The 13,003-nt window shown below is 41.3% G+C and overlaps 1 protein-coding gene across 1 annotated transcript in view; it reads right to left on the bottom strand.

Annotated features, from left to right (window-relative positions):
- Positions 1–13,003, bottom strand: part of GRIN3A (glutamate ionotropic receptor NMDA type subunit 3A) — a 205,555-nt gene that overhangs the window by 80,330 nt on the left and 112,222 nt on the right. The window contains exon 3 of the mRNA XM_060762543.2: positions 4,846–5,893. Coding sequence (XP_060618526.2) covers positions 4,846–5,893 — 1,048 coding nt within the window. The remainder of the gene's footprint in view (positions 1–4,845; positions 5,894–13,003) is intronic.

Here is a 13,003-nt window from a genome sequence, read left to right as displayed (position 1 = left end):
GAGTTAAACCCCTGTGCCGGCAGGACTGAAGACCGGCAGGTCGCAGGTTCAAATCTGGGGAGGTGGATGAGCTCCCTCTATCAGCTCCAGCTCCTCATGTGGGGACATGAGAGAAGCCTCCCACAAGGATGATAAAAACATAAAAAAAATCATCCGGGCATCCCCTGGGCAACGTCCTTGCAGACGGCCAATTCTCTCACACCAGAAGCGACTTGCCGTTTCTCAGGTAGCTCCTGACACAACAACAACAAAAAAGCAAACAAAAACGCTTTGGCGGGGAAGTAATAAAAGGTGCCCATGTGGACATGCCGGCAATTAGATTCTAAAGACAACAAAGCTCCTCAGCATGGAAGATGGAGCAACAGCCCCCCCCCCCTCCCCCATGGCTGGAGCCAAGCAGAGCCTTCAGATGACGGACATGAAATCTGTTTATGTACTGTCTGTCTTTGTTAATTGTATAAAGGCATTGAATGTTTGCCGTAGATGTGTACTGTAATTTACACTGAGTTCCCTCTGGGATATAGGATGGACTATACATAAAATATATTATTACTATTATATCATTATCCAAGTGTTTGGGATTCATTTCTAATATTGGGCTCTTCCCAAGGGCTTAGGATATTAGAGGTATTTTCGCAGAATCTCTCTGTTTTTCTTCCATAGAAAGAAACTGAAATTGTGACTTTTCTGCTAAAGGAACTAAAGATGCATCCATTGTTTGCTGGGGGATCACAGTGGGTGCATCTACACTGGAGAATGAATGCAATTGGACTCCATTATAACTGCGATGGGCCAATGCTATGGAATCCTGGGATTTGTAGCTTGGTGAGACATCAGGACTCTTGCACAGAAAAGGCTAAGTACAACTGGCATAATTCCATAGCATTGTGCCCTGGCAGTGGTGTCAAGCTGCATTAATTCTACCCTAAGATGCCTATGCAGGATACATCTGAGAAAGAATGTGAAGTTTTTGCCTTTTGGGGTCAAGTAGATATTTTATCTGTTTTTTGCTGGAGTTTTCTTTTTTTATGCCCAATTTGCAGAATGTCTATATGGAATTAAGGGGTGATTGAGGATGGTAATACAAATATGCAGTTAGTAGCAGTTGCAGACATTATCTCCCTGCCCCACCATAGGTCATTGAAGTTCAAAGTGAAAGAGGTTGGCTGGATCTACACTGCTATATGATCCAGTTTTGGAATGCAAATTAACTGCATTGAACAGGATTACATGGAAGTGTAGACTCATATAATAATGTTCAATGCAGTTAATATGGCAGTCTAGATCTGGCCTTAAATACTTCAGTACTCAACTCTTGTCTCATAATTTCCCAGTTGGTAAGCAACTACCTTCATATGTTGTGATCCAGAAGTATAGCACATTAATAGGTGAAGCAAACAAAATTCTTATATATGCTAAGTTTACACAGAAAACAGCATCATCTATGAACAAAAACAATGCTGCTTTCTGAGAAATGAAACCTGGTGCTAATTATACACAGAATACATTCCAAACTGTAAAAAGTCTCATCAATCCAAGACTCTCCTCTTTAAAGTTTCCAGACATTCAAGAAGCATTAAAAAATATTTTCCAAATACTTTCAAATAGTCATTCATCTCTAGTCTCCAGATCTCTCGAGGCACATGGCTTCAATGTTTTTTACTCCAAGGCTTAGATTGAATGTTAAAGGTAATATCCAAAATGTCTAAACCTGCTGTTTGGGAGATAGAACTCAGTGCTTTGGAGACCCCCTGCTGGGTCAGAATTGTGCATGCTATTACATTAAAAATGCACCAAGAATGAATCAATACGGACAAATCCGATTACTGTAGCAACAATAAAACAGTCACCTTAAAAGAGAATAGAGAATTTTAAAATTTACATGGCTCAAAGAAACATCAACTAGCTCTGCAGTGAAAGAGCTGCCAGGTAGCCCTTTATATGGTGCCACCCTGTAGGTAGCAAAGAGATCACTACAGTCTTACACAGGAGAGAGCAGTCTGCAACCCTGAGGCAATATTCTCTCTCTCAAAAGTCTACAGTAAGCTGTTGTTTCATCCTTGTAGCAGCAGGAGTCTGTGCCTCCTTTAGCTGTCTGATCAATGTGGAGGAAGAAGAGGAAGAGAGGAAGAAAAAAACAGTGATGTTAAAAGGAGAGGAAGGGTCTGCATCACTAATTGCCTCTGCTCATTGTGAGCCTGCAGACCTAGCACTTTGTCTCTAGGGAGCAGTGGACCCAAGAAAAAATGTTATCCATTCCTGCCTGGTAAATGTGCAAAACAACAAAGGAAGCAAACCAGTTTGATCTGATCTGGAAAAAAAAATCTCCAAATCCACATTCAAGCAATAACACTATGAATGTATGTATCTGCATTAAACAGCTATAATGCTTTGATGCTGATCAAACTGCCATGGCTTTATCCTATGGAACTGTAGGATTTTTCATTTGGTGAGGGAATTCTCTGAAAGAGGAAACTGTATGGCATTTTCTGGAACAAGAGTCAGTGGTTCCACACTGTAAGAATGGTAATGAAGTATATACTGTACAGGCTGAGTCCCCTTTATCTGGAATGCTTGGGACCAGAAGTTGTATGGATTTTGGATATTTTCAAATTTTGGAATACTGATACTTGTATATATACATTTATATATGGGGTCCTCCCAATTTCTCTTTCCTTCAACAAGATTCCTTGATGAAAAATTCTGTGATTACTGGGCATGTGACTAGCCCCCTTTCCCAAATGGGGGAAGTGGGCAACTGGCAGTAAAAAGTTTCAGTTTTTGGAATATTTCACATTTTGAATTTCCAAATAAGGGAGATTTAACCTGTACACACACTGTGTTGGGTGTATTCATGATAGTAGGACATAAACTTTCAGGTTCTTTAGAAATCTTTATCAGGTCAGATCAGGTGAGCAAAGAATGTGTGGAGACATAGTGGGAAGAGGATATCTACACTGGTAACCCGGAGGCACATATTTCCATCTGTATTGCAACATACAACCTCATCACACGAGGTCTGGGCTCTGTCATATGAAACTTTCAACACAGAGCCAAGATGGACCAGATGGAGCACATCACATGATGCAGGGCTACTTCCGGTAGGGCTCCATCCTGGCTTAGGGTTGAAAGCATCCTATGGCGGAGCCCTGAGAACACAGGAGGCTTCATGTGTTCTCATAAGGTAGAATGGGGAAAACCAGGCAGTGACACTTCCCTCCATGAGATGGGGAAGGGGCCTCCCCGTTGGATTTGCTCCTCTGCTCAACAAATGCCCCTGCTGTGGCCCAGCTTCAAGACAAAGATAAGATAAAATGTGTATCTTATCTTGAGATTAAGGTTATATATTTTCCATTATTGCGGCTGGATCAGGACAACTATTATGACTATAGATGAGAAGGTTTCTTAGTACAGTCTATCATTTGAAAACTCACACTGGGGACAATGATGTTTATTTGGCACTTGTGGGATTCATGTAAACAGCATTCCAGTGCACCACCCAATGTGCTCCTGAGCATTTCGCTGATGGCCACGGATCCTGCCTCTCTTTGAGACTCTGTTCCCCACCTCCTTGTGCTGATTCATAAGGAAACAACCAAGCAGAGGGAAGGGAAGGGCATCTCAATTTTTAATATATGTGACAAATAGAAAATCAGTATGTGAGCCAGGATGATAAAAATTAGTTCTAATACAGAAGTTTCCAAAAAACCCCAACAACAACAAACAAAAGGGAGTTGGTCACTATAAATGAATGGGCAAAAAAGCACTAGTTTGCATAATGGAGCATTGGGTCATGGTGGTGCTATTTGAGATAATCTGTCATGGCTTTTTCATACATTCATGCAACTATTTCCTGAGTCCCTGGATGAACCAACCATCCAATAGTAAGACATGAACTACGACTCTGAAGAGCAAAGCTTTTATCGTCTACCTATTCATCCATCTCTTTATTTTTATCCCATTTTCTCCCAGATTGGGGCTCAAAGCAGCTTACAAAAAAGCAGAAAATCACAGTTGACTCTCCATATTTACAAATTCTGCATTCATGGATTCAATTATTCATGGCTTGAAAATACATACACACACACACACACACACTAGCCATCCCCTAACACATGTTGCTGTAGCCCAGTCCGTATGTGTGTATATCCACATATATTTGTGTATATGTGTATATGTGTGTTTGCATATATATATGGTTTTGCACATGTGTTGTAATTTTTTTTGGCTTTTTAAGTCTCTTCTGCTGTATTTTTCAGTGTTTTTATGAGTGATGATCACTTGTTAGTCTGATAGGTGAATTGTGTCCAAATTTGGTGTCAATTAGTCCAGTGGTTTCTGAGTTATGTTAATTCCACAAATGAACATCACACACCTCTCCCCAAAACACACTGTAATTGTTATTTTATATATTTTATATAAGTGACACCATTGAATATACCAGTATATACCATTGTATATACCACAGCCACCTGCGGACCCACTGCCAAGATACCACGACACCATCTGGAAGACAATCATCCTCGAGCTATGAGGGATCACCTAAGTAAGTAAGTAAGTAATAGGGCTTGAGAGGGCTGGTATCTTGGAATCAAACCCCAGTGAATACCAAGGGTCCATTGTACAATAAAGACAAATCAAAATATAGATTAAAACAGCATTAAATGTCAACAGAATTAAAGCATTTAAAATCAGTACAGTATCATAAATCCTTTTCAAAGGCTGCCACCAAAATGACAACAAAGAAGGAATATATATGAATGCACAAAAGCTGTCATAAAATGCTTTCATCTGATCATGGAAAGAACCAAAAGCTGAATATATAAACAAAAGGCCATCCTTTACCTTGGGGTCATGTATTCCAGACAGCTCTTCATAGATTTTCTCTCCCACCATGACAGCAGCCAGATTCGCTGTATATGTTGACAGACAAAATAAACAAAAAATGGCCCAGAGGTTCATGAGAAACCTTCCAGTCCAGCACTTGGGGGGTTTTATGGCAGCTGTTCTACCAAACAAGATGGCATAACAGACATTCAAGGCAGAGGAGAAGGAGAAAACTTTATCCCTGTTTCTTCCCTTTGGGGTCATGCCAAAGGGGCTTGTCCATTCGTAGAGGGTGAGAAAGATTGCAGTGATGTGTAGGGCCACAAAAATTCCCAGCCACATGGTCCAGTGGAGTGGCCACATAAAGGCTCCAATAGGAGCCGCTGTGTCTTTGGTTCTCACCAGGATGCCCAAGCTAGTAGAAAAGAAGGGGCTGGTGAAATCAACCACCTGGCTACGGGCTGTGTTGATGCTGAATGACGTCACAGCCATGTGGGCAGTGCCAGCCAATAGGTCACCCACAAGCCCTGTCCACTGACCATTTTTCAAAGCCCCATATTTTCCATCACCGACGATGTACAGGTCAAAATCAAAGTTCATATCTTCAGCCAGTTTTTCCAACAGATCTATGCAGTAGCCGTAGCAGCACTGTTTGAACTTAGTGGGCACTGTGTCGTTGCCGCCTTGCAGGTTTTCAAAGAGGGCATCCAGTACAGCCGAATCATTGGTCAAGGGGTCCAGGCAGAGCTGACCTGCTGGACACAAGCCTTCATCATCCACAGCCCTTGTGAACACAAACGGATGTTCAATGAGGGTCACCACCCTCAGATGCAGACGAGTAGGGTGCTGGTTGTGATTCTTGTGCCGCTGGGCCTGCTCGGGCCAGATCCCGTAATCCATGATGATCTTTCCTTCTTGCCAGCTCCCCAAGCGAGTCCACATTGGGTTGCCCACAGGATCGTGCTGCAGATTCCAAATAAAGAAGTTGTTTTCGGAGCTGATGATGGAGGAGTCTTTGACTTTAATGTGCCCACTAAGCCCATGAAAGGTGGTATTGGCTAGAAACCTACAGGGCAAAGGCAAGATGTTATGAAACAGATTCAGAATATGCAGCCCCCAAAGATGCCCTGAAATACAGAATGCTATTCCTCACAGTGTTAAGGCCCTAACATTAAGGAGAGTGAGGGAATCATCTCAGGCAGCAATACTGGGAGAAGAGTAATGAGTTTTCCTCTACGATTTTCTGGCTAGTCTTCTGCTGGGCAGCAGAGCAATATATGTCACATAAAAAGAGTGTATATGTGTGTGTTTTTTTAAGTCACCTGTGAACCACCAAAGACCTTAAGATCATCCGGGGGGGGGGGGGGCTGCTCTCAGTCCCACCGCCATCGCAGTCGCGACTGGTGAGGACGAGACAAGGGGCTTCTCTGTGGTGGCCCCTTGGCTGCGGATCTCTCTCCCTAATGAGGTTAGATCTGCTCCCTCTCTCCTGACCTTCCAGATGAAACTTAAATCCTGGCTACGGGATCAAGCATTTGCAGAATAGACCGCTTTACTAGTGAAGGTAAGAATTTATTTGACTGCAATGGACTGATTTGTATGATGATTTCAACCTGGCAAACTGTTTTTAATGTATATTTATAATTGTTTTAATGTATATAGTTGTATTTTATGATATGCTTTATATTGTGTCAGCACTGAACGGTTGTGTGTTGGAAGCCATCCCGAGTCCCTATTCGGAGGTTGAGAAGGACGGAGTATAAAAGTTCTAAATAAATAAATAAATTTCATAGGTTTTTCTTAGGAAGGAAATACTCAGAGGTCGTTTTTCCAGTTCCTTTCTCTGAAATATTTCCTACATCACCTGCTGTTCATTAGTGGCCTCCTATCCAAGTACTAACCAGGACTGAACCTGCTTAGTTTCGCAGATAGACAGGATCTGATGTCTTTAAGGTATTTTCAGATTTCTATACTAGCCAAGGAGGAGACGGCAATTTTAGAGGATCTATCCAAGTTTCTGACCTCTACCCAACACACAGATTCAGCCACTCAAATAGTTTATTTAAAGTTCAGAGGAAAACACAGAGAGGATTCTGTGTATCGGATACCATTGCGACTCCCTTTATTCTAGAGGAGACTATTCCTTCAACTGTGTTGAAACAAGCCTCCACGTGGAGGCAAAGATGGTCCTTCCATGCTTCTCTTTTGTCAAAAAGTTAAAATGTTCTGTTCTGGCAGGCTTTTAGAAAATTACTGCTAGGGCTTTTAACTATGTGCTTTTTGCTACTCTTAATGGATTTTGGTGTTTTTCATGGATTTGTTTTAATTGCATAATTTAATTGTGGGTTAATCATATGTTTTATGATTTTATTTGTGACTTTGAGATTGCTCCAACTGTGTGTTTTAACTTTTGCAAGCCAAGGTAGTGTGTATGTGTACGTATGTGTGTGTGTGTGCATATATATATATATAGAGAGAGAGAGAGAGAGAGAGAGAGCGAAAGAGAGAGAGAGCAATGACATCATCATCTGAAGATTCAGTTGCCCTGTTGACTGTTTTCTGCCCACGGTTTGTTGTTAGCCTTAGGCAGCAAACTATTTATGGCAGGCCCTCTTAAATACTGCTGTCTTTCTTTCAGCAAGCTATATGTCCAGTTCATACTAATTTCTGTGGATGAATGTCCCTTCTTTAGGGTGGAAGATGGATACATATGTATGCAGCTGCAAGGTTCATAATGCAAGGCAGGGCATGATAAACAGGCTCAAATGGGCAGAGATTTTATAAAAGCGAGTGGGCATTTCTGTAATTTTATGAGCACCTGGATAGAATTCCCATATATATTACATTATGAACTTGATGATGCAGGATAGGCATAATTGTATCTCAAAGGGTGCATCTACACTAGAATTAATGCAGTTTGACACCACTTTAATCATCATGTCTCAATACGATGGGATCTTGGGACTTGTAGTTTTACTAGATCTTTTGCCCTCTTTGTCTGGGGCCTCATCTACACTGACCACATATTGCAGTTCAAACTGCATTATACAACAGTGTAGATCTAGCCTAAGAGTGCTGGTGCCTCATCAAAATTACAAATCCCAGAATTCCATAATATTGTACCATGGCAGTTAAAGTGGTATCATACTGCAATAATTCTGCAGTGTAGATCCAGACAGGAACACATAGTTATATAATTTGGCAGATATTTCCTGGGGAAAATATACAGTTAGGTCTCTAACAGGGTAAATCATATAAAATGCAGTTAATCAATCAATAAAATTAAAATTATGTTCCAAACTATAACCTAAATAACAGTTTTGTTCTATTTCAGCTGGCCATCTTCATATAAAGTTCTCCCACACTGACATGATGCTTCCATTTGCCCTTTTCTCTGGAGTGGGCTAGCTGCGACCATGTTGATGCTTGCCATTCAGATAAAGCAATTCAAATTGGTCCAAATTGAGAACACCTCTAAATGTGTCTGTTGCCTGTGCTAAAAGCCTGGATGTATGAAAAAATTGAATAAACCTCCTTATTCTAAATTAATCAGAATGCCTTGCCACATAATTTGCAATTAGTAGTAATGAACATACTTTGCATTTGCAAACATTGTGATAGCTTGAGTTTGTCATTACATCTTGTTATATATTTCAGGAAACTTTTTACCTTTTGGGTATTTTGCATGATTGACCCATTACATTTTGCTGCCTGAGAATTTAACTAAAGCCACATAGGTTCCAATGCCAACAAAGTTATTTTGATACAATAAGCAGCAAGTCTTACAAGAACCTCTTTTCAAGCCTGTGAATACAAGGACAAAGATACCAAAATAAGCAGCTCCTACTTTGCTATGCCAACTAAAATAATTTGCCCTTTCTAATGAAACAGGCCAGAGGGGGACAGCCTGAGTGATTCATACAAGGAAGGTCCGAAGTTGCTTCAAAGTGCCATGGCAATACCCTCTCAGAAAAAAACCCCAACAATCCTTCCTTGCACTCTACTATGCTAGATAACTAGAGGCCAGTCTCCAGTCTTCTACTATCAGAGCTTCTGGTGCCTTATCAACACCATAGATTCCTGGATGAGAAAGATTATCCAGGCCCATGTCATTCTGATTTCAGATCTGGTTAAGGCATGTTGTTTTTGTTGTTGTTGTTAAAGGTAAATGTTTTCCCCTGAGTCTAGTTGTTTCTGACTCTGGGGGTTGGTGCTCATCTCCATTTCTAAGCTGAAGAGCAGACGTTGTCCATAGACACCTCCAAGGTCTTGTGGCCAGCATGACTGCATGGAGCACTGTTACCTTCCCACTGGAATGGTATCTATTGATCTACTCACATTTGCATGTTTTCGAACTGCTAGGTTGGCAGTTCGAAAACAGTGGGAGCTGACCCTACTCCCCAAATTTGAACTGCCAAGCTTTTGGTTATTGTTATTGTTATTATTATTACATTTATTTATTTATTTACACCCTACTTTATCTCCCCAAAATGGATTTTTTTGCCTTGGGGGATAACCTATACAGAGAACTGGCCAAAAGAGAGTGTGTCCCTGCTGGTTTTGTTGGACCTCTCAGTGACATTCAATACCATTGGCAATGGTATCGTTGGCGTTATAGATTACTTTATTGATGGTTATGTGACCCCTGCTCTAGTCCTATCTACAATTCCTTAAGGAGTGTACCTATACAGGCAGTCCACAAGTTACGAACAAAATCGGTTCTGTAGGTTTGTTTTTAACTTGAATTTGTATGTAAGTCAGAACAGATATATTTTTAAGTGTAACTCCCTCCCTCCCTCTCTAACTTTGGAGAGCATAGGGAAGGCTTAACCACCCCTGTGGTGTTTGTTTTGCTGTCTGTGCCCATGTTCAGAAGATTTCACATCACTTTTGGTCTCTGTGAGAATTGGATTTTGAACAATTTGGCATGTTGTGGAAACAAGGATTGGTGAGAAGGTTTCAGTGGAGACACCTTGTCCCCATGATAACTCTTTTAGGAGTGAATTTCCCTTTCTAGGGATAGACTTTTCTCACTCCCCTTTGTTTCATCCCTGTTCTTGACTATGAGTCATTTGTAAATTGGATGTTTGTAACTTGGAAACTGCCTGTATATGGTGCCCCATTCTCACTCTGAATATACTAACAGCAGCATATCTAAACATTGAATGATTTCACATAAGATTTTTAGATGTGCTGCTGGTGGTATTTATTTATTTATTTATTTACTATATTTGTATACCGCCCTTCTCAACCCATGGGCGACTCAGGGCGGTTTAATAAGGCAAGATTCAATGTCCAACAACATAAAACACTTAAAAACATTTAAACATTAACATGTAATATATAATCATAGTAAAATCAGTAACACACAAAATATTTCCGTCTCCTAGTTAAAAACAAAGTCTAGTCTCATCATCCAGTCATTCTGTACTCCTATGTCTGTTACACTGCCTTAAAGATTTCCAAATGCCTGCTCGAACAACCAGGTCTTAACTTTCCTCTGGAATGTTAGCAGCGAAGGGGCCAATCTGATGTCCTTAGGGAGGGCGTTCCATAGCTGAGGGGCCACCACTGAGAAAGCACTGTCTCTCGTCCCCGCCAAATGTATTTGTGACGCAGGCGGGAGTGAGAGCAGAGCCTCCCCAGACAACCTTAACATCCTAGTTGGTTCATAGGAGGAGATGTGTTCGGACAAGTAAGTTGGACCAGAACCATTTAGGGCTTTATAGGCTAAAGCCAGCACTTTGAATTGTGCCCGGCAACAAACTGGCAGCCAGTGGAGCTGGTGCAACAGAGGAGGAGTATGCTCCCTGAGCGCTGCTCCGGTTAGTAACCTGGCTGCTATCCTAGGTTCATTTGGAGCTTCCGGACAGTCTTCAGAGGCAACCCCACGTAGAGAGTGTTGCAGTAGTCTATACGGGATGTAACCAGAGTGTGAATTGGGCACCATATACAGAGTGTGAATGGGGCACCATATATAGGCAGTCCCCAAGTTCATAGAGGGACTACTTTATCACACTAGAGCAGTGGTTCTCAACCTGGGGTCCCCAGATGTTTCTGGCCTTCAACTCCCAGAAATTCTAACAGCTGGTAAACTGGCTGGGATTTCTGGGAGTTGTAGGCCAAAAACATCTGTGGACCCCAGGTTGAGAACCACTGCACTAGAGAATGAATCCATCTTAAATCCAGTTGCTGCATCCTGCAGAATTCTGTGGTTTGTAGTTTATGGAGGCGTGTTTAACAGCCTCACTAAACTAAAAATCCCAGAATTCTGCAGGAGGCAGAAACCGGACTTAGAGTGGATTCATTCTCTAGAGTGATGAGTTCCAGAAGCTCCTCATCCTTCATGTGTATACATTCTGCTGTTTATTTCCCATAGACTTTGAAACAGTCAAAGCAGTCAGCTTTCATTAGTAGGCTAATTAAATTATTCCATATTCATTAGTTTGATGGCTTGGTCATTCTGTCTTTATCTCAAAAAGTTTAATACAGACTGAATGAAGTGGAATGGGCAGCAAGTCAAATCACACAGTGCTTTAATTAGCCAAACAGCACACTTAAAACCACTGTAATTTACAGACGAGATGGGCCTTTCAAACGCTAATGCTTTTTGCCCTGTAACAAGGGTGATCAAGAGATTAGGCATTCACTCAGCCAAAATTCACTCTCATTACATGATCTCTAATGTATATAATCCACTGCAAAAAGGAAAGTATTGAAGAGAGACTTACATTCTGTGCAACAAGAAAACTGCACTAGAGTTATGAGCTCACTGTTTAAACCACAGAGACAAATCTTCTTTTGCCATTGTAAAGGGCATCCCTTCCCCGTGGCATCACTCATCTTGTAAATTAACTTTTTCTATCATGGTGCGCTCTCCATATGTTTTGCCTATATTTCCAATGGCTGTGCAGTGATGGGAACTGCAGTCCAACATATGGTGGAGGATCCTTCTTTGGAAGCTTTTAAACAGAGACTGGATTGCCATCTGTCGAGGGTGCTTTGAATGCAATTTTCCTGCTTCTTGGCAGGGGGTTGGACTGGATGGCCCATGAGGTCTCTTCCAACTCTATGATTCTATATCTGAATAACACCATGCTGAGAAATGATTTATGTATTATATTTATTAATTACTGTATTTTCTGGTGTATAAACCTAATTTTTAACCCAGGAAAATCTTCTCAAAAGTCAGGGATCATCTTATAAGCCAGGTGTCATCATATAGGGTGGGTTCTGAAACTTCTGAGCCAGACTGGAGAATCTGCGGTCGCCACATGTGGTGGGGGAAGCTCAAAAACAGCTGTGGCCGCATCCCCACCGTATGTGGTGACTGTATGAAAGCAGGGGTATGGAAAAAGAGGCGGTGTCCAGAAAAACACGCCTCTTTCAATTGTCTGACCCACCCTTGTATCCTATTACCGTACCTCCTTCTCTGCCTCTCAGATCTTGCTCCTGAGGACTGCAGTGAAGCGGTGCAGGCACACATGTGTGAGATCTGAGAGGCAGAGAAGGAGGTACGGTAATAGGAAAATTACCATATTGAAATCAAATCTGATGTTTTTACATTTTTATTTGGTATGTGTTGGAAGAGGGGTAGACTTACACAGTGAGTATATCCCAAACTCCATATTTTAACTGGAAAGGTTGGGGATCATCTTATACACCCAGTCGTCTTATACACCAGAAAATGTGGTAAATGTATTACCTGCCTTCCTTCCATCAAGGGTCCCAAGGTGACAAATACACTAAAAGTTGGCTAAAATGTAATATTTAAAAACTTTAAAAACCAAACAAAACATAAATACTATTAGGAATATATTTCAATTAATTTCATTGCTATGAATTAGAACTATTATTCCTGAACTCTAGTCCTCCAGGTATTTAGGATTTCTTCTCCCAAAAGTTCCAGGTGCCTTAGCCAACGATCAAAGATTCTGGGAACTGAAATCCGGAACACCTGTAAAACCAGAGTTTGGGAAAAATTGAATTAGAAAATGGATGGATGAGCTGAATTTCGTAATGTTACATTTTTTGGGCTACAATATCCAGATTCACCTAGCTAGCATATGCAATTTTCAAGCCCATCACAACCCATCAGACATGCATGCTGCCTACTGGTATGACTTCGGTTTCTGTTTAATATTGGGTGAATGCTCACTGAAGATCATTCACAGAG

This window comes from Anolis sagrei, chromosome 2, assembly GCF_037176765.1.
Source record: "Anolis sagrei isolate rAnoSag1 chromosome 2, rAnoSag1.mat, whole genome shotgun sequence".
Taxonomy (NCBI): Eukaryota; Metazoa; Chordata; class Lepidosauria; order Squamata; family Dactyloidae; genus Anolis; species Anolis sagrei.
The sequence above is the reverse complement of the archived record's forward strand: the minus strand, read 5'-3'. Positions and strand labels throughout refer to the sequence as shown.